General features: G+C 41.4%; 1 protein-coding gene across 2 annotated transcripts in view; it reads right to left on the bottom strand.

The window, feature by feature from the left end:
• The window catches only part of CERS6 (ceramide synthase 6), a gene marked incomplete at both ends in the record, with an annotated part of 230,953 nt that overhangs the window by 162,720 nt on the left and 41,417 nt on the right, over positions 1 to 26,816 (bottom strand). For both annotated transcript variants that reach the window (XM_080928227.1, XM_080928226.1), the window contains one exon: positions 3,333 to 3,438. In XM_080928227.1, coding sequence (XP_080784353.1) covers positions 3,333 to 3,438 — 106 coding nt within the window. The remainder of the gene's footprint in view (positions 1 to 3,332; positions 3,439 to 26,816) is intronic.

The following is a 26,816-nucleotide window of genomic DNA, read 5'->3' as shown; positions in this document are numbered from 1 at the left end:
GATGGAAAAAAATGAGGACAAATTTTAGAGAATCTGTCTACAATTTTTATACAAGAATTAATTTATTATCTGTGTGTGTGAGAGGGGAGGGGAGGAAGGGAGGGAGGGGGGAGGAAGGGAGGGAGGGAGGGAGGGAGGAAGGGAGGGAGGGGGGAGGGAGATGGGAGGGAGAAAGAGGGAGAAAGAAAAGGAGAGATTGCTCACACGTGTTTGCATGTCCATGAGCAAGTGCCTGCAGATGCCCACATAGGACAGAAGGATATTAGATCCCTAGAACTAGAGTTATAGGTGTTTATGGCTCACTTGACATGGGTGCTGGGAACTGAACTCTGGTCCTCTGGAAGTGCAGCAAGCTCTCAACTACTGAGCCACTTGTAGCCCCTGCCTCCAATGTGTGACTAGAGAAAGGGGGGGGGTCAGTAGCACCTCACTTGACACAGCCATCATTCCCTTTCCATCTGCAAGGGATTTCGGGAGGTACTAGAGTACTCAGGAAGTAGAGTTTTAACTGAAACTGGGACTCCACTGTGCGGTTTGTATACAGCTGTCACCAGTCTGTGGAACTAGGTGGTAATTGCAGACCTTGGTGTATCACACAGACTCTTGTGGAAAACTCCTCTCTGTAGAAAGTCCACTGAAATCACTGGTCACACCATGTTGAATTTTGGTGAAATAGTACTTGTGTTGGACACTGGTGCCCAACTGAGGTCAACAGACATATTTTTGTATCTCCCCAAGAAAAGGTAATTCAACATCATGAAATGTTGCTTCATGACTGCAACATATTTTACCCTCATAGCTTTAGAACCAATTTGAATAGGAAAGTGAGGTAGTGGGTTTCATAGCTATGAGAGAAAAAAAAAAAATATATATATATATATATATATATATATCCTTCCAAATTTAAAATATAAGGAGATAACAGAATAAACCTAGTTAAAAGACAGGTATTAAAAAATAATCATTGGGGAGAAATAATCACTTGGTATGTTTAAATGGACTAAGCCATTAATAACTAGGTTTTTTTGGCTCCATTCCCAAATTACAGAATCACTAGCTCTGAAGATACAACATAGTAGAATGCAAGTTAACTCCTCAGAAGACAGATGCACAGGCTGAAATAAATGGTGTATCACTTACTAAATGCTGTGTGTGTGTGTGTGTGTGTGTGCGCGCGCGCGCGCGCTCAAGAGAGCGCAGAATTTCTAGGGCCTCAAAAGGTTAAAAAACTTCCTGAAGGTCAAACTTTAGTAAGAAAAGGGTATTTCTTCCACTTACAGACTCAGGTCTTTCTCAAGCAAATACTAAGGATCCTAACTATTCCCTAATGGTGGTAGGTTCTCCGTAGTGTTCAGAATGTGACAGATTTCCCTGGAGGGTGGAAGGAGGTTCTCCACAGTGTTTTAAATACGACAGAGGAAGAGCAGAGGCAGGAGAGAAAAAGAAAAGACAAACAGATGGTATGACAAGAGAAGAAACTGATGAAGAATGTCATGACTTAGATCCCTCTGCTGATGTCAGCGGGAAGAATGACCTGGTCATAGAAGATGACACTGAGGGCAGTATAGTCACACAGAGCAGGGGCCACATTCAAAAGGGAGCTTAATGCTCTACGGGTTACATCTTAGTCTATGCCATTTTTCAAATGTAATGTGTTCTTGGGAGTAAAATCTAATGGAGCAACGACCATGTACAAACACATCAAATGTCTGGGCTCACACAGAGGTTCCATATAGGCAGGCAGTTATTGTCCCCTTTCTATCTCCTGTCCCCCAAGATCCACCTTTTCCTCTGTCCCCTATCTACTGTAACTACTGCCTTTGGATCCCCAGGAGCATGGCAACAGAGGGTGGAGGCAGAGAGATGTGAGGTGTGAGATAGGCTTTGTTTCTGAGGTTTCTTGGTATGGGGCTGGGCTGCTACCTCTGTGCTTCATGGGTGGTGACTCAGCTAAGGTGAGACTCTTGCCTACCTGCAATCTTATAGCAGAGGCCGTGATGCCTTTGAAGGCCATCTGTCCATCATGTTCTAGGGAGATGAGCCTGTAGATACCAGAGAGGCCTGCCCGAACTTTGTCCCCAGTGCCAAGCCATAGTGTGTCCAACAGTAGCTGGAGGAAAGGGGAATCTGACAGCAAGCTAGCTCTGTGTGTACTTAGTCATACAACCTCCCCAGGCGTTTCTGGGCCTCTGTACTTGTTCCATTAACATTCCCCTGCCCACAGACTTGACAGAACAAACAAAACATGGCTCAGCAGGGCTGGGAATGTACTCTTCTCCATCATCTGTAAGGACCTGCATTTGATCTCTAATGTAAGAAAAACTAAAGAGATGAAGAGGAGTGATGTTCCACTTTGGAAGGTAAACTTCATGGGTTCTTTTCTAAATATTTTCTTCCTCTAAGATCATAAGGTATGAGTCCCTCGAGGCCAAACTTGGCCAACCAATATCACCCCTTAAAACTACAAAAAACAAAGAGAAACAAAACAAAACAAAACAAAACCACTTTTCCTAAAATTCCATTCTTTTCCTACTCCTTACAGAGATTTAAAGAAAAAAAAAAACTAATCTTTTCTTTTATTTTTTTTTAGCAAAAGTGTCATTTTTAAGAGGCCAGAGAAAATGCCTGTAGACTTTTGGCAGAAATGAAAGCAATGAGACACACAGAGCAGTCTGGGATTTGAACTAAGAGCTGCAAACCTTGCGCCTAAGAGCACTAACGGCCAGTCCCACAAACAGAAAGAAGCATCATTTGTCTAAGACTGTCAGATTACATCTTTGAATCCAGTCCGAAGCTTCCAGAAATCTGGAAGAGGGCAAAGGAACCTTGTGATAGAGAAACACAGAGAATAATGCTCCGTTTCTCCGGTTTCGTGTTTTCTTATCCACCCAAGGGTGAGCAGAGATGAGGAGAGGTCTGAGGGAGAGAGAAGCCTCTAAGCCTCTGAGACATATCGATGGCACACACCATATGCCAACAAGTCCCATTTCTTACACTTGTACACCCCACACTGTAAGCTCTGACTGGTCGTCCCCACCCAGCCCTTATCTACATGTCTCATGTCGCCTGAGACTGAAAAAGGCACTGGATTGGACAAACCTCTATCTAATCAAGACCTTTCCACAGATGAGCTTGTAAAATCAGCAACCAAGAGGCCACACACACCCTTTATCTATTGTTTACAGTTTGGGCCAACTATAGCACGTACAGTCTCCCTAAGGACTCAGTGTCCAACAGGAAACAACGCTGCCTTTCAGAACTCAGGAGAGAAAGCATGGGGTGTCTGCTTTGTGGTAGTGGAAAAAAGTAAGGTCCCCAGAGGACACTCCTACCTTTGTTATGGCAGTGAAGACCTTTTCCAGAATGGCATTTGGCTGGGCAATTTGTGGTCCATTGGCTTGGATGTTGAGGGCTATGGCACATGGTTTGGCTATGAATCTAAAGGTTTAAAAGGAAAGAGAAGAAAGTAAATCAGAACTTAGACTTTTTACAACTGCTCTTAATAGCATCATTTGTAGATGACTACGTTATTCTAATTAGATGTTTGTAGGCTTTTACAGCAACATTCATATGGGTACACGATGAAGCTGACCTTATTTGAGGCCACCAACAGTCACTTTAAAAAGAGCAATTCTTTAAGAACAGTTAAACTCCTTGGCTGGGTGTGATGGCACATGCCTTTAATTCCAAGTGCTCGGAAGACAGGCAGATCTCTGTAAGCACTGGGCTACCCTGGCTACATACAGAGGTCCAGGACAGCTAGGATTATGTAAAGAGACCCTGTCTCAAAGCAAAATAAACAAAAAACAAACAAAACAGAACAGAGCATTTAAACTCTAATGATACTCCATAGTTCTAATGAGGCTACACAGATCAAGCACGATTCCCTCACCATAAGAAAGAAAAAAATGAAAGAAATACTGATTTACACTCATGTTATACCAATATGCTCACTAAGCATCCGAATCCTCATAGGGTGTGTGCTCTGGATCACTCCAATAGCAAACACAGCCATTTTGTTTCCATAATCGATGTGTGCAGTACTGAACCCCAATGCCCTTCAGTTTCATGACTTCTGCTCTGTGGATCAGCTCCCCGCACAGCGTCTTCCTCATGGGAAGCAATGAATGCTCATGGGCAGACACGGCACTCCAGACAAGCTAAGAGCTGAAACATTTAAAAAGCATGAGCCGAACTGTTTTTGTCCTTAGTGAATGCCCAAGCCAACAAGAATGGGAAGGATGAGCCTCAGTCCCCATGCCTGATGTCTGAACGAGGCTCTGAGAGGGATGTGGGGTGCAAAGGGCCCTGGAGGGACAGTGACAATTCTAGTGAAACTGTACAAGAGGAAAAGTATTTACACCTTCCAGATGTTTTCAAGTAACGACTCAAGAAGTTAAGTTCCCATAGTATTTCAGAGGTGACTCTGTCTGTGACATTAAGTAACAACTCAAGAAGTTAAGTTCCCATAGTATTTCAGAGGTGTCTCTGTGACTAATTTAATATCATACGAGAGTATCTCTAAGATAATGCAATTGTTGCCAAGAGCAATAACCAATAAATACATAAAACAAATCAGTAGTGGACCTTAGATGAGGCTTTTTTACGGCAACTCCACAGGATGAAAGAACAGCAGGCAAGGTGGAGTGATATGACATAGTGTTGAACGGGATTCGATTTCATGTACAAGTAAAGAAATTCACCCAGTCTGGAGAATACAAACACTACATGTCACTACATGTCACTATTGATCCAGGAGAGCTGCTCACAGGAAGTAAAACATGCTTGTTACACGAGGGTCTCTCAGGACAAACGACAAAAAGAAATTGCCACCATATCCTAATCTATAAGCCCTTGAGAAACTGGACTGCTCTTTAGTGCTTCCAATTCCCAGTTCCTCCCAGTGTGGTCATTTCTGAGACATTTTAGTGATACCTTTACATCTTCCTAGTTAATTCTGGGCTGTCTCAGCAAATACATAGCAACAGCTGAAGCTCCAATGGAAAAAGGTGCATCACTTAATGGACAGTGACCATAGAACTTGTTTCTCCCAACCAAGTTTCCACTTGCTGGCTACTCTACTGTCCCTCTGATGTCAACATTTCTCTCAAAGGGCACTTGGGTAGGCTCATCTAATCCCTAAGCAGATTTTTCCCTCAACAGCTTCACCAGTAGAGAAGCAAATATTTAAATTGTAAGACAGATAATTACATAAAATAGGCAGGAAAAGTTAATCCCAAATCCTGAACGAGAGGGGGAAGAGCGAGTCAACTCAACTCTTCAGGTATTCCTGGTGACAGGATGATAAAGAAATTTCATTTGTGTTTATTCTCTGAAGGATTTGTGAATCATCTCTGGTGTTGTTTTTTTTTTTTTCTTTTTCCTCCGAGAACATATTAAATTCCAGATAAAGCCCATGCCACAGCTACTACAGTTTTATTACTTTCTGTCACTGTCCATTAGAGAACAAAAATGTTTCTAATGATAGACTGAAGGGAAGTGCACAAAAGACTTTCACAACAGTGGGTGGAATAGAAGGGGAAGGGAATGGAGAGGGAAGAGAAAAGAAAAAGGAGGAAGGAAGGAGGGAGGAAGGAGAGGGGAGGGGAAGGGAGGTGTGTAATGGGCTAGCACACCTGCAAATATCAGAGTGCAAAGGAACACAGGCTCGAAAGCTTTGATGATCAACTCTACCAGGAAGTACACACCTCGTTACTTTTTTAAAATCAAAGGCTAAAACACCGCCTTCTAAAGATCAAACATCTATAAAATACATTCACATATGACAGTTCAGAGTAAATATGATAAGGATGTAAGCCTTGAAAAATACTGGACTAGAATAAAAGCAGAGAAATTGTTTTTCGGTGCACTTGAAAAACGTGTATTTGTGTTTTAAGCATGAAGTAATCATCCCAGAACACTACTGAAGAAAAATCATGAAACTTATACATAAAACACGAAATTCAAAAACATTCGAGGACTAGAAAAGAAGATTGTTTAAAGACATGTACACGATATATGACATTGCTCTAAATATTGCTTAAAATGTTTATTCTCCATGGACTGCATGGGCAGGAGGGGTTAGTCATATTCGACAGCAGCATTCCCTACCCTTTTAGAGATATCTGGGATCCTGGGCTGGTAGATATACAACCACCCATCTACATATTGATACAGATGTACAGATACCCCCCCCCCGCCTCTCTCTTGGACACACACACACACACACACACACCACAGAGAGAGAGAGAGAGAGAGAGAGAGACAGACAGACAGACAGACAGACAGACAGACAGACAGACACATGCATGCACACAGAAGCTTCTGCAGAGATCATGGAGGAACACTGATGACTGGCTTGCTCCTCAAGGCTTCTTCAGTCTGCTTTTTTACATACCTGGCTTACAGGAGGTATTGCCATTCCTAGGGAGGTGGTCCTAGGTATGTAAAAAAGCAGACTGAAGAAGCCTTGAGGAGCAATCATTAACCAAGTATATCCCCAAAGGCTTGCCAGTGAGCCAACCTTACAGAGGAGTTTTATCAGTTAAGATTTCCATCTTCCCAGCTACATCATGTTTGTGTTAAGTTCACCAAAACCAATCAGCACACGAGGATTACAAACGATTTACAAATGGGTATGAGCTTAGGACTTCCTGGGCGAAGATTTTAAGGAAGAGATGCACTAGGAAGGTTGTTTCTAACTTTGAGAAACAAATCCCTGGCAGATCTCCCATCTTTAAAGTCTTTGTAAAACACAGCAAACCTCTTCTCATCTCTCCCAAAGTTCAAACAAAAGCAAAACCAATACCAGAGAGAGAGAGAGAGAGAAAGAGAGAGAGAGAGAGAGAGAGAGAGAGAGAGAGAGAGAGAGCAAAAGCAAACAGGCTTGGGGAAGCAGACGCGTGCAGAGCTAAGTGACAGGGAGTAAAGGGGTCTCTGGTACACAAAGCCCACTTCAGCACCTGCAGGCTGCTGAAGAGAAAGAAGCCGGTTCCCAGAATTAAGAGTCAACTACAAATAAAAAACATAGTGGAAAATAAGAAAGTACTTGGATTCCCTTCGAAGCCAATCACAATCCATTAGTAATAGATGAAAACCTAAATCTAATTATGAGAAAGGACATACACCTCACTCCAGACCACGCTGGGACAGAAATCTGACTGTGTACAAGTAAAAAGCAGTCACCCCAGATAGATATAGCCTGGCTAGCATCCCTATAGTATCACAGACATTATTCAGATTTTAAAGCTAATGAGAACAACATTCTGTAAGCAACCTGGAGGAACAAGCTTAGACAAAAGTGGTGGGTGGGGATGGAGTCAGTAAGAGTGTGTGTGTGTGTGTGTGTGTGTGTGTGTGTATGAGTGTGTGTGTGTATCTGCTGCCTAAACATTTTCATGCATCTTTTTCTTTTCTAATGTTTTCTTTTTGCCACTTTAATGATTTTGAAGTAACAGTCTCGCTGTCTTCTATAAGGAGATGAAGCAGCTCTCAGGTAATAGCTGGTCCCATTGTACATAATCATTGGCACAGACTGTTTGTGCTATGTACATGCTTTCTAAAGTCCCCCAGAAGCTTCCTGATGATGTCCAAACAGCATTCTTACAGGAATCTACCGGTTACGCCCATCTGAAGCTCACTGAAAAGCCGAATCAGTGACAGAAAGACCACAATATCATCAGATAAGAAGAGAAGTGTTTGGAAATCCCAACCTGACTTGGAAAACATCAGAGATGCCCCTCACAGCTGCACACTCAGGATTCTAAAGATTCTACATCACTTCATCATTGGTTCATTTCAGCTACTGATGACGAAATCTATGAAGTTTGTGAAATTCCGAAAAAGAAACCTTTATCTGAGTAAGAGCTATGCCCCCACATTTCACACACACAAAGTATGACAGGTATTGTGCTGTTTGTAGCAGGTACACAAGTCCTGCACTGGGTATGGGACTCATGCAAAGTCAGATCTTGACTGTGCAGGTCAACAAACCAAAGCAAAGGTGACTTGCCTGCACTGGGTTATGGAAGCTCATCACGTAGACACCTTTCAGCTCTCTCTATGGATCCCATACCAGCATGCCGTATACATTAAATATACATGATAAACATGTTTCTAGAAAAACACATGGTATATATTTATGTAGAAAAATGCCTTTGTATCAGAGAAGTCTTAGCTCCTACCACTATGAGCGAACAGGTACAACAGGGTTTATTAATCCATCCTGTCACTGAACCACTGGAAACTAGCATGCATGTATGAGCACGGATTCATCTCAAACGGATCACTTTTTAATATCGAGGATAATACTATGGAGGCCCCTTATGAAATGACACCCATGACACCAGGTACTCGTGTGCAGCATTTGTCGGTGTCAGCCATGCCTCGTTACTGAATGGACCGAATCTATGACAAATCTACCTCTGTGGTCTTTTGACAGGTCACACGAGTCAAGCTCTCTGACAGAGCATGAGAATTCTCTGAAACGGAGCACCTCTGCGCTCGCGCAGACACCTTTCACAAGCCCTCAGTCTATAATGGGGTCAAGGCCTCTCTGGTCATTCATCTTCTCCAAATGAGCAACTAACAAAAGTGAAGTTGTGGGAAGGCTGTCTTACCAAGCCTACAACTGGTAGATCACCTTAAATTTTCAAATCTGGCTCAGAAATGTGAGCTCTAGGGAAACCCAAGCCCTCCCTGTGACATGATAATCCTTTAATTCCACTACAGTGACAGAGTGCTTTCATGGTTTACCTCAATCCTCCAAATGCCCCCAAACTTTGACAGTTGCTTTATAAACAGAGAAAAGGCCTCTACGCATCAGTAAGTTGAACTAGGAACTGAGCAATACATCCCTTTTCTTTCCAGCACTGTGCTCTCCCAACATTCCTGGCTTGTGAATTGATAACACAAGCTCAAAGCCCTTACTTTTTTTTTCTGTACTATACACCAATACCACGGGTGCCTCACAATCACAAATGTGTTCATCCATGAATAGTGCATGTTTTTCTCTTGATCTATCATTGGAGATGTACGGTTGTGTGCAGTTCAATGAATAGCATTACCTTATTTTTATGGTGTGTTAATGAAAACATGACTTTACAGAACACTGAATAATAACGTCAACAATTCCTGGATGGAACTATAATACAGTTCTGTACTAAAATTCATCATCCACATGGACTGAAATCCCCCAGAAGCACCTGACAGTATAAGAGCCAAAGTACCATGTATTTGTTTCACAACCAAGGATGACTGTGAACCGCAAATATTAGGAAAGAGTATGCAGGCTTCCTTTATAGCAATGGGAATGGGGAGTAAGAAACTGGATCTGCAGCATCAACAAAATCACTGTCTGCTAGAGAGCAGAACCACTCTGCAGCAGCACACATGATGCACTGAGCACAATGCCAAACCAGAGCTGGCTCTGACCCTTCTGACTGTGAGGCCTTAACCCTTCCCCACACCATAGGAGACAGGGCCAGCAAAGAGGAAAAAACAAAGATCCTCACCATTAACACATCAAACACAGAAGAAGGAAGACTAAAGTGCAGATGCTTTAGTCCTTCTTAGAAGGGGGAATGAAAATATTCACCAGAGGAAATACAAAGACGTTTGAAGCAGAGACTGAAGAAACAAAGGCCATCCAGAGACTGTCCCACCTGGAGATCCAGCCCATATACAGCCACCAAACCCAGACAATATTGCTGATGGCAAGAAGTACATGCTGACAGGAGCCTGATATAGCTGTCTCCTGAGAGGCTCTGCCAGATCATGACAAATACATGCTCACAGCCAACCACTGAACTGAAAAGGGGTCCCCAATGGAGGAGTTACAGAAATGATTGAAGGAGCTGAAGGGGTTTGCAACCCAATAAAAACTATAATACCAACCAACCAGAGCTCCCAGGGACTAAATAACCTTCCAAAGTGTACACATGGATGGACCCATGGCTCCAGCTGCACATGTAGCAGAGGATGGCCTTGTTGGGAATCAATGGGAGGAGAAGTCCTTGCTCCTGCCAAGGCTCGATGCCCCAGTGTAGGGGATGTCAGAGCAGGGGGGTGGGGTCGGGGTCGGGGGGGGGGGGACACCCTAATAGAAGCAGGAGGAGGTGGATGGGATAGGAGGTTTATGGAGGGGAAACTGTGAAAGGGGATAACATCTGAAATGTAAATAAAATATATTCAATTTTTAGAAAAAGAAAAAAACAAAACAAAAAAAACACACAATCTGAAGGGTAGGTCTGAAGCCAGAGATGACAGCTTACAAATTGGGACCGTGTTCTTTTCATACCTATAAAGTCACTGGAATGCTTCCACCAACCAAGTTTTTATTGTCACTAGATTTAGGTAACAGTTCTTGGTGTCTGCTGGATCAGGAACTAGAGCTGTTGAGTGACCAAGGAATTTCTTTCTTCCTTTCCCCATCTAAAACCTCCTCTTGTTAGATCTGGTATCTACAGTCTAAGAACACTATTCTAAACAAGTTGGCCTGAGTCAGGACCTGTAGGCATAACAGGAAGTTGGGGACCTTGGATACAGGCGTCCTATACACCACATTCCCACACCAATTTGACCATTTGGGAGCTATGAAATGGTGAGCTAATTATTCCCCTCTTGGAGGCTGACTTCCTGCAGAACTATATAACCTAGCTAGATGACTAGTACAGTGACAGGCATATAGGCAGGCATGTGCAGGTTTCCTTCCCTGTAAATGGGAAAAACAACATATCAAAGATTAAAGCACTAGTAATACTCAGCTTCTCTGGTTCGAGATCTTCATCTTCATCCCTAGTGGGTATAAGACTTACTTCGGATCCTATAACACCATTTCTTTCATGGTATAAAAACTGCAATCAGCAAAGCAGTATAATTCCAGGAAGATGAAACTAAACAGTGAGCAACTTGAAGCCCATCTTGGCAAAAGAGCTTTTTCTTATGAGTCAATGGAGAAAACAATAAAATATTTACATCGCTGTTAATAAGGAAGCCCGCATTTTCTCATAAAGGGCAATTCATTTTCTGAGTGCAATCCTGAATTGCCACAGGCAAAGGACACAAATGTCTGTGTTTTTTAATGTTAATATTGCCTTATTTATTACATACTTTGGACAGAATCCCAGTGCCAAGGCCGGAGAGTGCTTGAGTGGACACAATGGTACTATACCCTCAAAATCCCTCGTGGAGAATATTTGTGAGTAACAGCCCAACAGGGAAGTAAACCTCGGAGCTCAGTTAAATACAGGAATGTGAAGGTCATCTCCATTTGCAGCACAGTACTAGAATAAACCAAGGATGAATTTTCTGAAGGGAAAAAAAAAAATCTTACAGAGTAAGCAAAAGCTCTTACCTACAGGACTACAAGCTGGGTCACAGACTGTCTGGGACTCTGATACGTGGAAGAAGATGATATTTTACTCTGAAGAATCTTGTTTTGAAAAGCCAATCTTTAAATTGTTCCCTTGCACAGACTTATCAAAATAAAACTGCTCCCAGGACATCTGAGCTGTATAGGACTCAAAATACCTGGATGTTTCAATTTCTCAGGTCTCATCATCTCTAATAAGAGGTTCTTCAAAGTATAGTCAATGGGCCCAAGAGCACTGACATCACCTGGGAGACAGTTAAAAAAATGCAGAATCTCATGCTCAGATCCAGGCTGAGTCAGAGTCTGTATTTAACCAAGATCCTCAAAGGACCCCTAAATACAGTATTGTTTCAGACAAGTGCTTCATTTAATCCAATGCTTCACAATGTATGAGCTCCCTACAAACTGCCTCAGCCTTACCAAGAACCCTGTTACAGTGCAAATTCTGAGGCCCTCCCTCAGCCCTACAGTCAACACCTCTGAGGGTAGGGCCCAGGCATGCCTCTCACGAATCCTTCAAGCAGCTCTGACACATGCTGCAGCTTGAAAGCCCTGAGCTAGCCTAGGCATGAACAGCCTGGGGCCATGGAATGAGGGGACTCTCAAAAGCAGCTCATTTCATCTGTGTGTTAGAATGCCAAAGCAATTCTTCCTTAGAACTGAGGCCAAAATGTCTCAGGACAACTGTCAACCAAGCAATAAGCCTCGAGCGTTCCTTCACAGCATTCAAACACAGTCATGGTTATCTGGATAAAATTTCTACATAGATGAAGGCATAGGGAGAAATGCAGATATTCAGTCTGGATATATAAAAATAAATAATACAGAAAGATAATTGTAGTTCATTATCTCACCATATATGAACATAAGAATACTAGAAATATAATTAACTACTGGATTATGGCATGACTTATTTGAGATAAATGCTGTATATGTAGCTGTATACATATACACATATGCTATCATAAAATACCACACTAGCCCAAAGAAGAACTGAACTGTCATCTTTTTCATTCTTCAAGTTAATGTAAACAACCAGAAGCAACACAAATGCTGCATTGGCAGTGAACTCACCATCCACTAAGATCTTCACTCCAGCCCTGAGGATGCTGTATCAACATATTTGCATGTCTACACATACATATACACATATATATACACACACAGAGATATTCCTAGTCATCTTTCTGTATGCCCACCCATGCCGTTCTTTAAGTCTATCAATTCTTTTTTTGTCAACGCCGCATCTCTAACTTCACTTCCTTATGTCTACAGCACAGAACCACACAGGACTACTTGGTGAGGAGACGAAAACCTAGCTCCATAATTACCATTTCTTTTTATTAATTGCCTTTCATCCTGAAAAATGAGCTCCATGACTGCTCTCGCTGTGCCCAAAATAACTCAGTGCGGTTTATTAAACAGCATTCAAAACAAAGCAAATATAAATCACCAGCTTTCCCTGCCAATCACTGCTCATTAAACAGCATGATATCATCGTATTAAGGAACTGGGGAGGGAGACTCACATCCTCGAAGACTTTCTTTTACTTATTAAAAAAAAAAAATACTACCTGGATCTATGAATAGAAACTACAAACTTGAGACACACGTATGAACTCAAAATCCAATGTGAAGTGAAGCAGACATGAAGAGGGAGGAGTCCCCCTTGCGCGGGCACTCAGCCTGTGAGCTGGCACAGCCTGGCCTTCTGAAGGCAGTAAATCACATCCATGTGCTGGCTGCTAACAGCGCAGCAGGCTTGGGTTTCAGACAGGACTGTATTCTCACTGACAGCCTTCTCAGGACTCTGGCCACATAACCCTTGGGCCTTTGGCGGTGCATATTTCTAAAGGCCACACTGCCTGTCCACACCTCACCTCACCTCACAAGCTCTCTTCCCCCAAGATTTTCTTGACCCCCTATACCACCCTTCAGATCTTCCTGTAACTTTTTGCTGTGTTTTGGACTTAAAGGCACAGGTCTTACTCCATAGAACACAATGGTCACTTGGTTCCTTGTCCTCATCCCATCCTCATGTTGGATTTCTTGGCTCTAATACCTCTTCCTGATCTTGTGTTATAGAAGACCATGTTGTCTGGAGGAGTGGCAAAGGGGATCCATGAGGAGATTCTGAAAAAGTGAGTTCTGCTGGCTTCACAGAGCTACTCTATCATAGCAGGAGCCACTAGCCTGTGTGCTTTTCTTTGCCTTCCCATCCAGCTGCTGTCAAGTGGAGTCTGTTACCTTCATCCCAAAGCACTGGGTTCACAGTGATCACCATTCCTGACATACATCTGAACACCTGCTAAGCTGTATATAATTGAGTTTGGTCTATTTAATTAGGTAAAAACACACCTAAGCTCTTCTTATGGCCCTGTAACATTTTCTCCCTTTTTATTCAAAATGTTATCTAAGTCTCAGAGAGAACCACTTCCCAGCTGCTAGTGACTGCTAATAGCATCAGTGTATTACAAAATAAATAAATAGTAACAGAAAAGTGTCTTTTCAAAAGACATTAGATTCATCATAACAAAAGGGAAACATCACGGTAATTATGCCTTATAACTTTAAAACAAACAGCAGATTACATGAAACAAAGTAACTGTGTTGTACTGGGAACCCCACAAAAATCTGTTGATTCATCTAGTTCTCTGCCACTGGAAAGCTTAGGAGGCTCTCCGCTTGCCCATTTAGTTACCACAGGCTTAGCCTTCCCTTTCAGCATCCCAAAGCAATGCTGTGCTGCTGCTGTGGCAAGAAAGGAGAGTGGCAAAAACTCTGCAAGGATCAAAGCCAGGACCAGTGCCGACAACGGAAGATTTAATTAGGTCAAAATAACTAAAAATCCCACCTTGACAGTAATTTTTCTGAAGACAGTTCCCAAAACAAGCTTTTGTTGAAGGAGCTAGGGTGGCAGTAAAAACCCGGGCTCACTTGTTTGCCACTCTGGAAATACAGCTTCAAGCAAATCATATACTTACATTTTCAGTCTAGAGAAATTATCAGCAGGCATGCCTGAAGGCCTTTTTAGTTTCAGTTTGGATCTTTCCACAGGGCTGTCGGAAATAAGGGATCACAGGATTCCTGGGCCTTGGGATGCTTGAAGGGGGGGGGGGGTCCCAATCAGCTGGACAGTTTCCAAGGTCTGCCCCTGTGATGTCACTCTTATTTTAACAGCATCCATCACTCATCTCTGACATTTGTCCAGGAATATCACATCCCAAATGGACCAGGGAAGCAGTATTAGCAACTTGCTAGAGCCTTCTGGTACTCCCTTCCTCCCTTTTCCCACAACCCACCCTGCGACGCCTCCTTCTCTCTGTGAACTACCAGGCACTTGCTAGTTCATCAGTCATAACCACGTCTATCTCCTGACGTTTCACAAACTTTAGGCCTACAAGGTGAGCATTCTCTTCTACAGAAGAGAAGAATCACAACTCAGATCTAAACAGCCTAATGAACAGAAAAGAAAACAAAAGTTTTGGTTCCTCACTGCCCAAGACACAATTGGAGACTGTCCAACATAGTAGGGCGTCTCCTTCCTAACAATGGCATAATCACTGCTCCATCCCCTCGATCTCCACCCATCACCAAGTCAAATCTAGTCCTTGAAGACCTGAGCGGAACCCAATTCTGTCACGTGTGATTTAGTAATCACAAAAACAGAAACAGGTGTCTCTGTATGACATAGAAAACCATGTCTTCGGGTCTTCACAAACCAGGAAACAAAGCCTGGAAACATCATGGAGAAAAAGCTAGAAAGACTTTCCAGATATATTTATAATCATAAATGCTTCATACTTACTAATAGTTTCCTGTTGAAAAACTACATTTTCCAGCCTCCCTTCTAGACTACAGGAGTCATTCTGCCCCCAGAAGGGCTGCATCTCATGTTCTTGTAGGCATTTTAATCATCTACAGATATGGGTGACAAAGTGCCCCCTAAGGTCAGACCAGGCATCTATTTCTTTCTGGTTTCTGTCTCTCTGTCATGTATCTCTGCAGGCATTCTTTAATAATCTAACGTGTACCTTTCAAATGCTAAAACCATATCCCTTTACAAAGAGACCTCTTCCCCACTCCCCAGAACATTACTCTTATATAGCAGAGTACTGTACCAGTTTATGATTTCCTATACACAGTCACTAAGATTATTTGAAAGCCAGAACCAAGGCCAACATTCTAATGAACCATCAACCATTATCAAAACATTAACTCATACTTGAGATGTACACAGAGTTCATGCTTAACCAGTACAATGTCTTCACTGGATACTGACCTAGTGGCCAACAATGCTACCTCACTAAGTGATCTCTTGGGACAATTCCAAACATGATATGGCTTCATGGGGTGGAACCAGGACACAAATACTGGCCAGAGCTCCCCAAAGCACTCTAATTGACAGCCAGTTGGGAAACATTATGCACATGCAAGACAGGGTGAGAATTAGGAAGGAACAGCTCGGTTCCCTCAGTTCAGAGAGAGAAATGACACATGTTAACCATGTTGACAGTGAGTGACAACACAATCATGCAGCCTCCAAAGACACTAAGTGGCCAGAGGCCTTACAGGTGAAGCTAGAAGACATAAAGCAAAGATTCCTACCACACAACTGTGTATGGAGCCCAGAACTGAGTCCTAGGAGACGCCATATAAAAAAAATCAGAGAGTAGAGATAGGGAAAGTGAGGCAGTAAGACAAATATACATATATGTCTCTGGGTACACACACACACACACACACACACACACACACAGATATCCATCCATATACATACGTGTATATATATATATATATATATAGATAGATTGTATATATGTGTGTGTGTGTGTGAGTGTGTGTGTGACCTATTAAACACCTTGCTGGAAATACAACACACACACACACATATACCCATACATACAGACACACACACAATTTTTTCCAGCAAGGTATCTACTAGGTCATTTGACATGAGCTAATTAACTGTTCAGAAATTCCAGAGATTTCAAAACTCACTTCTCACACACAAGCCAAGCTACTTTCTTTGTCTTGAGGGATGTGCTTTAATAATTACTTTACTGTATAACTGGTTCATAGACAATTTCGAAGTGTCAGCTCCATGTCGCTGTTGAGAAGGCTCTAAGGAGCGAGGAAGCCTCCCTCGCCGTCCGGTGTCCTCCGGGGCAAAGGGACAAAGGTGAGACAGAGGTACTCGTGTCAATGAAGTGGTACAGACAGCTCTGCTGTGCGGCACAGGGAAAGAAAACTAAAGTTCAATTTTCAGACTGTCGTGGAGAATAACGCAGGGATAACAACATAAACAGCCATGACTAAGTTATGACACATCCTATAAGGTTTTATAAAGTGATTATGTGACTTCAGAGCGCTAACGTCATTCACTCAGAAATTATTCATGAGAACAATCTCCCCACTGTGCCACCGTCATAGACTTCGGGCCGCTTTAATGCAGCAAGAGCTTGATTTTTTATTTTTCATTAGTCTAGCAGAAAATCGTGGCAAACTTTGAAGACACTAATTGGCATATATCTGCTGAAGAAAAACAAGAAGGAACACTTACTGCAATGTAGCTACAGCACTTTAGGATGGGATTTCCATAAATCCGAGATCTAGGAGCAATTTTTTTTCTTAGCAAGACTTTTTTCACTTAGGTTGTATGTGGGGGGGGGGGTGTTGGCAGTGGTGGTTTTGAAATGGGGTCCCACTGTGTAGACCAGGCTGTTCTCAAATTTAGAGATTCATTTGACTCTACCTTAGGACTCCTGGGATTTGACAGGGTTTTATTTGTTGTTTTTAATGCATGTTTTCGTTTTCCAAAAAAAATAGAGGCAATTTTGCCCCCATATCCCTAAACAGGAGGGACTTCTGATCTCAACACCCCTTTCACCCAGCAGAGGGGTACTTTCCAATCTTCCTACTCAAGGAGTTAGAAACATCTCCTTGACTCCAGCCTTAGTCCTCCTGGATATGACCCATACTAGGGAGAATGTTCTAACAAAAGACTCATTCTGGTTTATCTGGCCTCATACGAGAGCCTCCCAAAACAGCTACTGCTTTCTTTCTCCACATCACCATATTTACAGAGTTCACACCATCTCATGTGAATGAGGGGACGAGGCAAAAACAAAAAAAAAAAAAGTTTATACCATTCCTCTTTGTTCATTTGTTTTATTTTGTTTTCAGGGAAAGTACTATACTGTGATCCATCTGAGGTCAAGAATGCAAAACAACCAGGAATTGTCTGTTGGTCAATAAGGTCTCATAGATCCCTAAATACTACAAGCTAATGCCACTGCTGTGTTACTCCTCAGAACATGATTGTATGACGCCATAGACTTGAGTCTGAACAAATTAGGCTAGTACCAACTGGGAAGCTTCATCACTACTAAAGATCTTACACATCCCTAGAAGGTGCTATACATTCTACCAGGGGAGAGAAACCATCATTGGCTGTACCCAGCTGTGAGCCCTGTGAGTAACAAGTACAATCAGCCCAGCAAGATGTGTCCACTGGGGCAGTAAAGGCACAATCATTATGAAAGTAAGCAACTGCTGTATGATTATATTTAAGGTCTGCCCCATAAGATATAACTCTGTCTAGCATTGTTAACACTGCCAATAAACAGTATTGGTAGGTCACAGGTCAGAGGGAGAGCCTATTACTATTATATTGAGAAATGAGCGTTGCATGAAAGTCACTCCCAGAGCCTTATTAGTATATCTATAGCTGAGTGCATCTCTAGTCATCTAGCCCTAGTCAGAAAAACGTCTTTATGCAGCACATGGTGATCCGCAGAGACCCAGAACTGACCAATGTTGAGAGAATAAGAGATTACAGAATGCTGACCCACTAAATAAGACACCTACCTATACCATACCCTCTCCTCCCAGTCATCAAGGAAGATGGGATCAATAGATTGTAAAAGCCAGAAGCAGTGGATGACATCAGCAAGACAATGTTTTCCGGACACAAGAGGGGGGATCTTGCCTATGAACTCACTGCAGCCATGACTAATATGCACAAGACCAACACAGGATCACACCAGACGAAAATGCCACCGTGGAGTGTGGAGGTAATCAAATCAGTAAGTCCCACCTTAGCTGAGAAGCTATTGGCAACTGACGGCTGCTATGGAGAGAAAAGTCCGTTTTCATTAGGAATGCAGTTCCTGAGACACACTCAGGGTCCAATGCACGGTTCCACACCCCTGCACATACTGGACATAATGGGAGAGGGGGAGAGAACACATGAAAATGGGAGGGAATAGTAAGGGATGGGATGGGGGAGGAGTTACAGGACATGATATGAACCTGACCAAACACTATATATGTGTATGGAATTCTCAAACAATAAACAAGAGGTGGGACGGGGGCTCAAGATGTAGCTGTAGCTGTCAACAGAAACCTTAATGAAATTCTGATGCTCCAAACGCATTTGGAAACCTGCCAACAAAAGGGTCTAAGTCGGCATTCTTTCAGCTGAGAAAGACACAGAGACAGAGAGACAGACGGGGAGTGGAGGGGGGAGGAGGGGGCTGACCTCCACAGGTTAGTATTTCTGTGGAAAAGGTCAGTCAAAAAGTCAGGGGAGAAGCAGCCACAGTACAAACCATTTCTTCAACAAAAGGGACTCATTCCAGCCAGATGCGTTTCTGGGCACAACTCGTACTTTTAAAAATAGTAGCCCAATTTCACAAGCAAGTTGGAACCCACTGATCCTGACTTCTAAAATACTGTATATTCCTTCTGTTCCTAGTAATGCTCAAAGCACGTCTCTTAGACTCACTTGTCTAGCTTCCTTTTAACAGAGTTTATTACTTTCTCCTGAGACAAAATGTGGGAGCCAGAGGCCCGGGAGAAGCAGAGAGCCACCCACTGCTTGCCTGACATGTTTAGAAGTAAACTTTGAAGTGCATTCTGTGCTAACTCCTTCCTCTTGACAATCAGAATTATGCCTTGGAAGATACTAGATCAGAATTATCTTTAAATTAAAATAATTTTCACAGCATAGTTTTTCTCCACAGTGACCAGTGGATAAATGATAAAAGGTTGCATCTAAGGCAATGTTCCCATCACTTTAACTAATAATTATGTTAACTGTGTTCCAAATCTAATTAGCAAAAAATGTTGTTTCTCTTATAAATCTGTGGTATTATGTCCTTGAAAATGTTTAAGTATAGACAAATGAAGTGTTTGGTAAAATAATCAAATGATTTTACATTCGTAGCAGTAACAATTTTGAAGACTATTTTAAAAATGAAGCATAAAAACGCTAATTTTATTTCTTCTTTGTCAAAAGTCAGCATTGACGTTTTTTTGGTCAAGCCATTTGCCTCACTGTGACTCAAAAGTAAAATTAGGGTACAGGATGATCTCACCGACCCACTCTGATTTTATAACCAGTCTAGAGAGTTTTCTTTCCTCCCTCAAGAAATTAAGTTTATACTAGACCCTGACACATCCTCAGACTCCACAGTCTACTGTTTCCCTGTATCTGAGGAATTACTTCCCGAAAGAAAAACACCCAAAGAACCATGACTCATAATCTCCTCCTTAGCACTGTAATGTGTTCTGATGGGTTTGATGAGAACACCCTAGTGGTGGACAATCCTGGCACAAAAGATGAATTACCTGTCCACAGGACAAGGTGTAACTTAGTGACTGCGTGCTTCCTTAGTTCACAGGACCCTGGGTTTAATCCCCCAAACCCTGAAGTAAATAAATAAGCAAAAATATAAACTAACTGAATCTTCTCCATAGCATTTGAGTTTGCAAATATATTCTATATCCAAAGAAACAAACAAACAAAAACCCACAAGTAAACAAGGACAACAAAAACTATAGAGGGCTTGGTGTTCTATGCTTAGATCCTCCAATTTGGGAAGCTCTCAAAGGTATAGAACTCTAAATGCAAGAACTCAAAACAACCTCTCCTGGTAATTCTGGCAGAGTAGTTAAGAACACTGGCTGCTCTTCCAGAAGACCTGGTTTAATTCCTAGCACCCACATGTTGGCTCATAATTATCTGTAATTTCACTTCCAGGGAACCCAATGCCTTCTGCATGTATATGGTTCACAGCCATATATGCAGACCATACATCCATACATATAAAATAATAAAAATAAGCCAACAAAAAGTGAATTTCCTAAAAGTACAGAAAACAATGAAAAAACAAAAAAAGTACAAACGCTAACCTCAGAAATTCAACCAGAAAATATTCAAACACAGCAGATTAAAGCTGAGAGGTGGCGGTGGTGCACACCTTTAATCCCAGCACTCAGGAGGCAGAAGCAGGTAGATCTCTGAGTTCATGGTCAGCCTGATCTACATATCAAGTTACAAGACAGCCAAGGCTACATGGAGAAACCATGTATCCAAACAAGCACACTAGATTATGTTCAGACTATGTGTAATGACATTTTATAAGAAACCAATAGGCTGGCAGAGTAAAATACGTTGGAGACAATGTATATGACCTGTTATATAAATGTTTCTTCTGAACTGAAACATTCTCAGGTCCGGGGAGGGAGGGAGTCCTGAGAAACCACTGCTGAGGATGAAGATTGACCTGCCAAGCTTCTAGGATATTCTCAGACCTCTTCCACTGCCTGCAAGCTCTGCTGAGAGCCCCAGGCTGCAGCTATTTTGAGTTATCACCCGTGCTGGGGTAGGCTTTTCAGTGATGCAGCTGCTTTTGAATCACCTCTGTTCCTTTAAGTAACCCTTCAACCCCAACTGAAACTCATTCACCCAGTGGGACTTCTGTGCAATGATGGTTACTTTAGACTCACAGCTTCCCTTCCTGGAGTGAGCTAGCATCCCTATGCTGTGGCCTCCCAGTGAAAAATTTCTCAGGCAGCATCATCAAAAAATAAGCATTAACTGATTTTTAAAATGTGACAAAAGAATCAGAGGAAAGAATGATCTGTAACTGGACGTGCATCTTTCTGAGATTGAGATAAGGTGTATAGGATTTGTTGTCGTCATCATCATCGTTTCTCCTATGACAGTTAAGTGATGTGAAGGACACTCACACTGTCAAGCAGTTGACACTACCACCCATCTCCAGAACTCTTGGGTCTTACAAAACCGAAACTCCCCTACCTGTTAAACCATAGCACTCTGCCTAGGCCCTGACCACTGTTCACTTCTATGAACTTTACTCCAGTGCTTGCAGAAATGAAACCACAGGACGAGTGTCTTCCTGTAACTGGTCCATTTCACTGTGACCTCAAAATTCACTTATGTACTAGTCTGTCTCAGCATCTTTCCATTTAAAGATAAACACGGATCAACCCTCTGAAACTTTAAGCAAGTCCCCAATTAAATGCTTTCTTTTATATGGTGGTGATGGTAGTAATGGGGTGTGCATGTGCCCATGTCTGTGTTTGTGTGTGTGTGTGTGTGTGTGTGTGTGTGTGTGAGAGAGAGAGAGAGAGAGAGAGAGAGAGAGAGAGAGAGACAGACAGAGACAGAGGGGGGATGGTACGCTTGTTTATTTATTAATCCACTGATGGACAGCTGAGATTCTTATATTTTTATTTTGTCGAAATAACTATTTTGATGGCAGTGATAATTATACTACTGACCACATTTGGCAAAATTTAGAAGAGCCAGACATTAAAGTTAGTGACTTATATGTATACAACCAAATTTCTTAAAAGCTTTTGAAATACAAAAAACAAAAATAAAACTAAAAGGATCAAGAAGCTTCATCAAACTACTAAGGGCTCTGTTTTCAGACAAAAGAAATGAGATACTATTGAAGAAAAGCATTGTCAAAGAAATCAACAATAGGCTATTGTCTACACTGAAGTTTTCTAAGTCCTCAAACCAAAAAGCTCACATAGCTCAGCACAGGACAAAGCCAGGGGAAGAGTTCTTGCCTGGCATAACCAAAAACATAGGTTTGATCACCAGCACCAGAAAACAAAACAAAAATTCCTCAAATCCCTCTTCCCCAACATCATGTAGCTTCAGACACCAAGAAGGCATACACAGGAAAGTAAACCCTTGTCCAGAAAGAAAAGAAAAGAAAAAGATAGAAAAAGGTACAAAGTGAAAATGACTGATCTAGGGCCAGAATCTTCTCAGTAGCAAAACAACCAGTTAATGGGAAATGAAGAAGAAAAAAAAAGTAGAAATATTAAAGATCTACAACACGTACTTTTCTAGGAAATGATATGCTCTAAAGAACAAAACAAAGAAGTGTGTTTGTTTAAATGAGAACAATCACTATGGGTGCATGTATTTGAATGTTTGGTTTTTAGTTTGTGGAACCATTTGGGAAGGATTAGGAGGTGTGGCCTTGTTGGAGGGGGTGTGGCACTGGGGTTCCAAAAGCCCACCACCAGCCTAGTCCCAGTCTCTTTCTTCACCCTGCCTGTGGATCAGGATGTAAAGCTGCCAGCTACTGATCTACAGCCATGATTGCCTGCCTGCCTGTCCTTGCTTTCCCACCATGAGGAACATGGACTCACCCTCTGAAACTGTAAGCAGCCCCTTTGTAAGCTTCCTTGCTCTTGGTATCTAGAAGATAGATACAGGATGGAAGAAACAGAAAACCCAAACAAAAGAAATAAATATCAAAAGGAGTTAAGCAACAAAATAAGAAGTAAAACTTGATCCTTACAGAACATTATATCATAATAAGATAGAAAAACAAGTTTTTTACAAACAGTAGTAAATAAAAATCTTAACAAAGGAAGTCAGAGGGGTGCTGTGGAATGTATGAAATCCACACAGTATGGTTGCATAAGCAAGACCTACGTAATGATGCTATACATAGACATGCCAACACAGATAGGGGAACTCAAGCCTCTCACCTCTAAATGAAGAACTATGGGCAGCTGAGAGAACAAAAAGCTCTGGTCACATGTACCTATGATCAACACCAAATGTACCCAGTAGGTTGTATATGTATGTATACATGTGTGTTTATGTACATATGAGTACCAGTAAGAATTACAGCAGTTGTTATAAATTAGTGGTCATGGAAGGAGTTTTAAGGAGAAAAAAAATTGAAGGTATGGAAATGAAGTAAATACAGCACTCATATATGAAAAATCTCAAAAAAAATTTCAAATAAAAAAAAGAGGAAAGAAGGGAAGTTAATTACCTAGAAAATCCAACAGCATAAGTCAGTCAAAAAAAAAAAAGAAAAGAAAACTTATGGAACAAGGCAGGAAATGACAAAGAGAAAACTGCCCTAAAATTATGCAGCTGTTACAATAACAGGAAAAGGAGCACACCTGAAATCAGAGGACCCAGGTTCAAATCCTATCAGCATTACTACAACTTGAGTGGTGGTACTCTATTTTTAAACCTCTGAACAAGTAGTAATTCCATGATAATTAATTACTAATAATTAATTAATTAAATGTTAATTAATGCATGTGAAACACTTGGGCATTACCCAGCTCACTAGACCCTTACTAAAGGCTGGCCACAATGAGTGTAATGATGAGAATGGAATTTTTCCCACACTACAGTGGATGCCACACCATGCCTGGATAGCTAATACTAACTAGATTTAGAGGGTGTAAAATTGGGAGGAGAACATGGTGTGTGTGTGGGGGGGGGGGTGTCTATGGGAAGTCGAAGGATGAAAATAAGGGCTGGATATGATTATATTTCACTTATACATGTATGAAGTTCAAGAATAAATAAAAATTATGTTAAAAAATAAAAACTCTATCCAGGCATGGTAATGCATGGTAATACATGGTAATGCCAGAACTCAGGTGACAGGGTCAAGCAGACCTGTAAATTAAGGATAGCCTAGTCTATACAGTGAGTCCCAGGCTTGCCAGAGCTACAAAGTGAGATCTTACCTCAAATGCTAAATTTAAAAGTAAATAAAAACTCATTAAGTGAGAGGCTGGGAAGTTGACTCGGCTGGAAAATGCCTACCATACAAGCACGCACAAAGACCTGAGTTCAAATCCTCAGCACTCATAGAAAAAAATCCTGATATGGCTGGCACATGTAATCCCAGTCCTGGGAATGTGTTGCCGGGCGGGTCCCTGGAACTTACTAGAAGCCTAGTCAGCCTAGCCAGTAGATGAGGTCCAAGTTCAACAGGAGACCTTATCTAAAAAATGAAGGTGAAAAGTCTCCAAATAAAATACCAAGTGTCAACTTTTGGCATCCAACATACACATATGTATACAAACAAGTATATATGCATAACACAAGCATGTCCATACATACCAATACATGGATGTCTGAGAATGTGTGTGCCTATCTACCTCTATCTGTCTCCCTCTCTCCTCTCCTCTCCCCTCTTTACTCCCCTTTTCTCACTAACTCTAGGACAAATGGTATGAAAGGTAAAATTTCATTTCTATGAACAGTAACTATATCCTGGCGATATTACAAACAACCAAATTTTGATTTATAAATACAGATAAAAACCATTTACACAAGATAGATGCAAAAGAAATGGGAGAACCATAAACATTAATGTTGCTCTAAGAACCGAGTATCAATATATTAGGTGTTATAATTTTAATTTAAGCAGTACCTGCAGAAACACATTATGTTTTAATTGAGAATTAACTTACAGATGAGATGTTAGAAGAATTTAAAAAAGCTGCCTCTCCTCTATGACAAGTGTTGCAGAGAATTTGATGAAATCAACTGTTAGGTGTTTTTAGTGAAATGGAAAAATCTATAGTATGCTCTGGCTGTTACGTATAGAAGCACTCAGTTTGCATGTGGTAAAGTGACGGCATTGAGAATTCTTGGAAAGAAGCTGTGTCGGCAAAGGCTAACTGATTAAAACTGCAGTGGAGTGAGAGGTTGGAATGTTGCAGGTCCAGAGGCTACTTACTTTATCTAAGGCTAGCTTTAGCCCCTAGCCTGTCTCTAAGTCAAAGCTAAAAGCCTGTGACTAATAGATAAAAAAAAACCTTTTAACGTCTATTGACTTCCAGACCTTTTAGCTTCTGTCCATCTAAAGGCTAAGAATATCATCAGATAACATCTGAGGCCTATTGGGAAGTTTCAGCCATCTTAGTGTAAACACTTCTCAGATGAACCTATCAAACTGCTTTCTACAAAAGAACATGATCATTGGTCCATGGCCACTCAAACTGTCTCCAAACATAGCGATAACTTATTTCTCTTAAGGAGAGAGCTGGGTTTGTTTGTTTGTTTGTTTGTTTGCATTGATGGTGTTTATAAAGGAAAAGACTGTTTACATAGGAGAACATTTGCTACAGACGTTAAGGATAAAGCACAATCTCTGCAGATGAATGAGAGTACATCATCAACAGACTACCACACTTACTTACATGTTTAAACTTTCACATCTAGAAATGCATATGCAGAAAGAAGTAAATACAATGAAATGCTAACTGCAGACGAGATAGTGACTATTTGTAAAGCAATGTGTTGGTTACACGATCCCTTCAGTTTTTCTATGTATAAAAATTCTAATAAGTGAGTAGAAATGTTCCTTTTCGTTATCGAATAAGCTCTTCTGTGGTATATTTTGAAATGTGAATACAAAAATCCTTTGCAAAAGAATTTAATAAAAAATATGATCATTTTACTGTAGTTCCCCAGTTGGTTAAAATTCTAGGGACTATTTTTAATTTTTTTTTAATCACAGAAGCTTAAGTTTCTATTTTTACATTTTCCCACTTTCCTGAATTAGCCAAGTATCTATAGGTTGTGTTAAAACAAAAATATGCATGGTGCTGACACTACACTTTAAACCACATAAGGCTCCTCAGGGATGAACATGAATGCTTTGAATATAAACCAAAGAGTCTTAGATACTGCCTTCCATATGAAAGAATCTTAAACATTTTAAGAGAAAAAAAATCACCAGCATTTGAAACACGCTAGAAGAGATGATTATATAAATTACCTGAAATTGTCTGAGGATAATATGCTAACAACACAAGTGTTTTGTTTTGTTTTTTTAATGCATCAATAAGCCCTGTTAGGAGCATTATTCTTAAAGATAATTGGTGCTTTTAACTCTTATAAAATATAAAGTACTCTACCTATATTAGCATATTAAATATCATTTATCGTTTCTCTTCATTTTTCTTATGGTTATTATTTTAGGGCATGTTGTTATAATTACCCTCTTTTACTATGGAACGTAATAAAGAGATCAGGAGCCTGGAGACTGAAACGATACAAAATAAATGCAGCTGTTTTATGACAGAAATCCCGTCTGCTCCCCAAGAAGTTGTTCATGAAACCAGATCAGGCAGCTAAGTGCCAACACTGAGGTGCACCCTCCTCACCCCTCCTACCCCTGAAAGGACCTAGATCACAAAAGCAAGGCTGATAGCTCACGTCATCCGACATCACCCACATCTGCATCACAGATAAGACATTGACACCCACAGCAAAGAGTGCTCCCACCACAGCCACTGAGTGACCAGCACAGGGCCGGGACTGTGCCACTGTTCTCCTGAAA

This window comes from Micromys minutus, assembly GCF_963924665.1.
Source record: "Micromys minutus genome assembly, chromosome: 13".
NCBI classification, from domain to species: Eukaryota; Metazoa; Chordata; class Mammalia; order Rodentia; family Muridae; genus Micromys; species Micromys minutus.
Note: the sequence above shows the minus strand (reverse complement) of the source record. Positions and strands in the feature narration are given on the sequence as shown.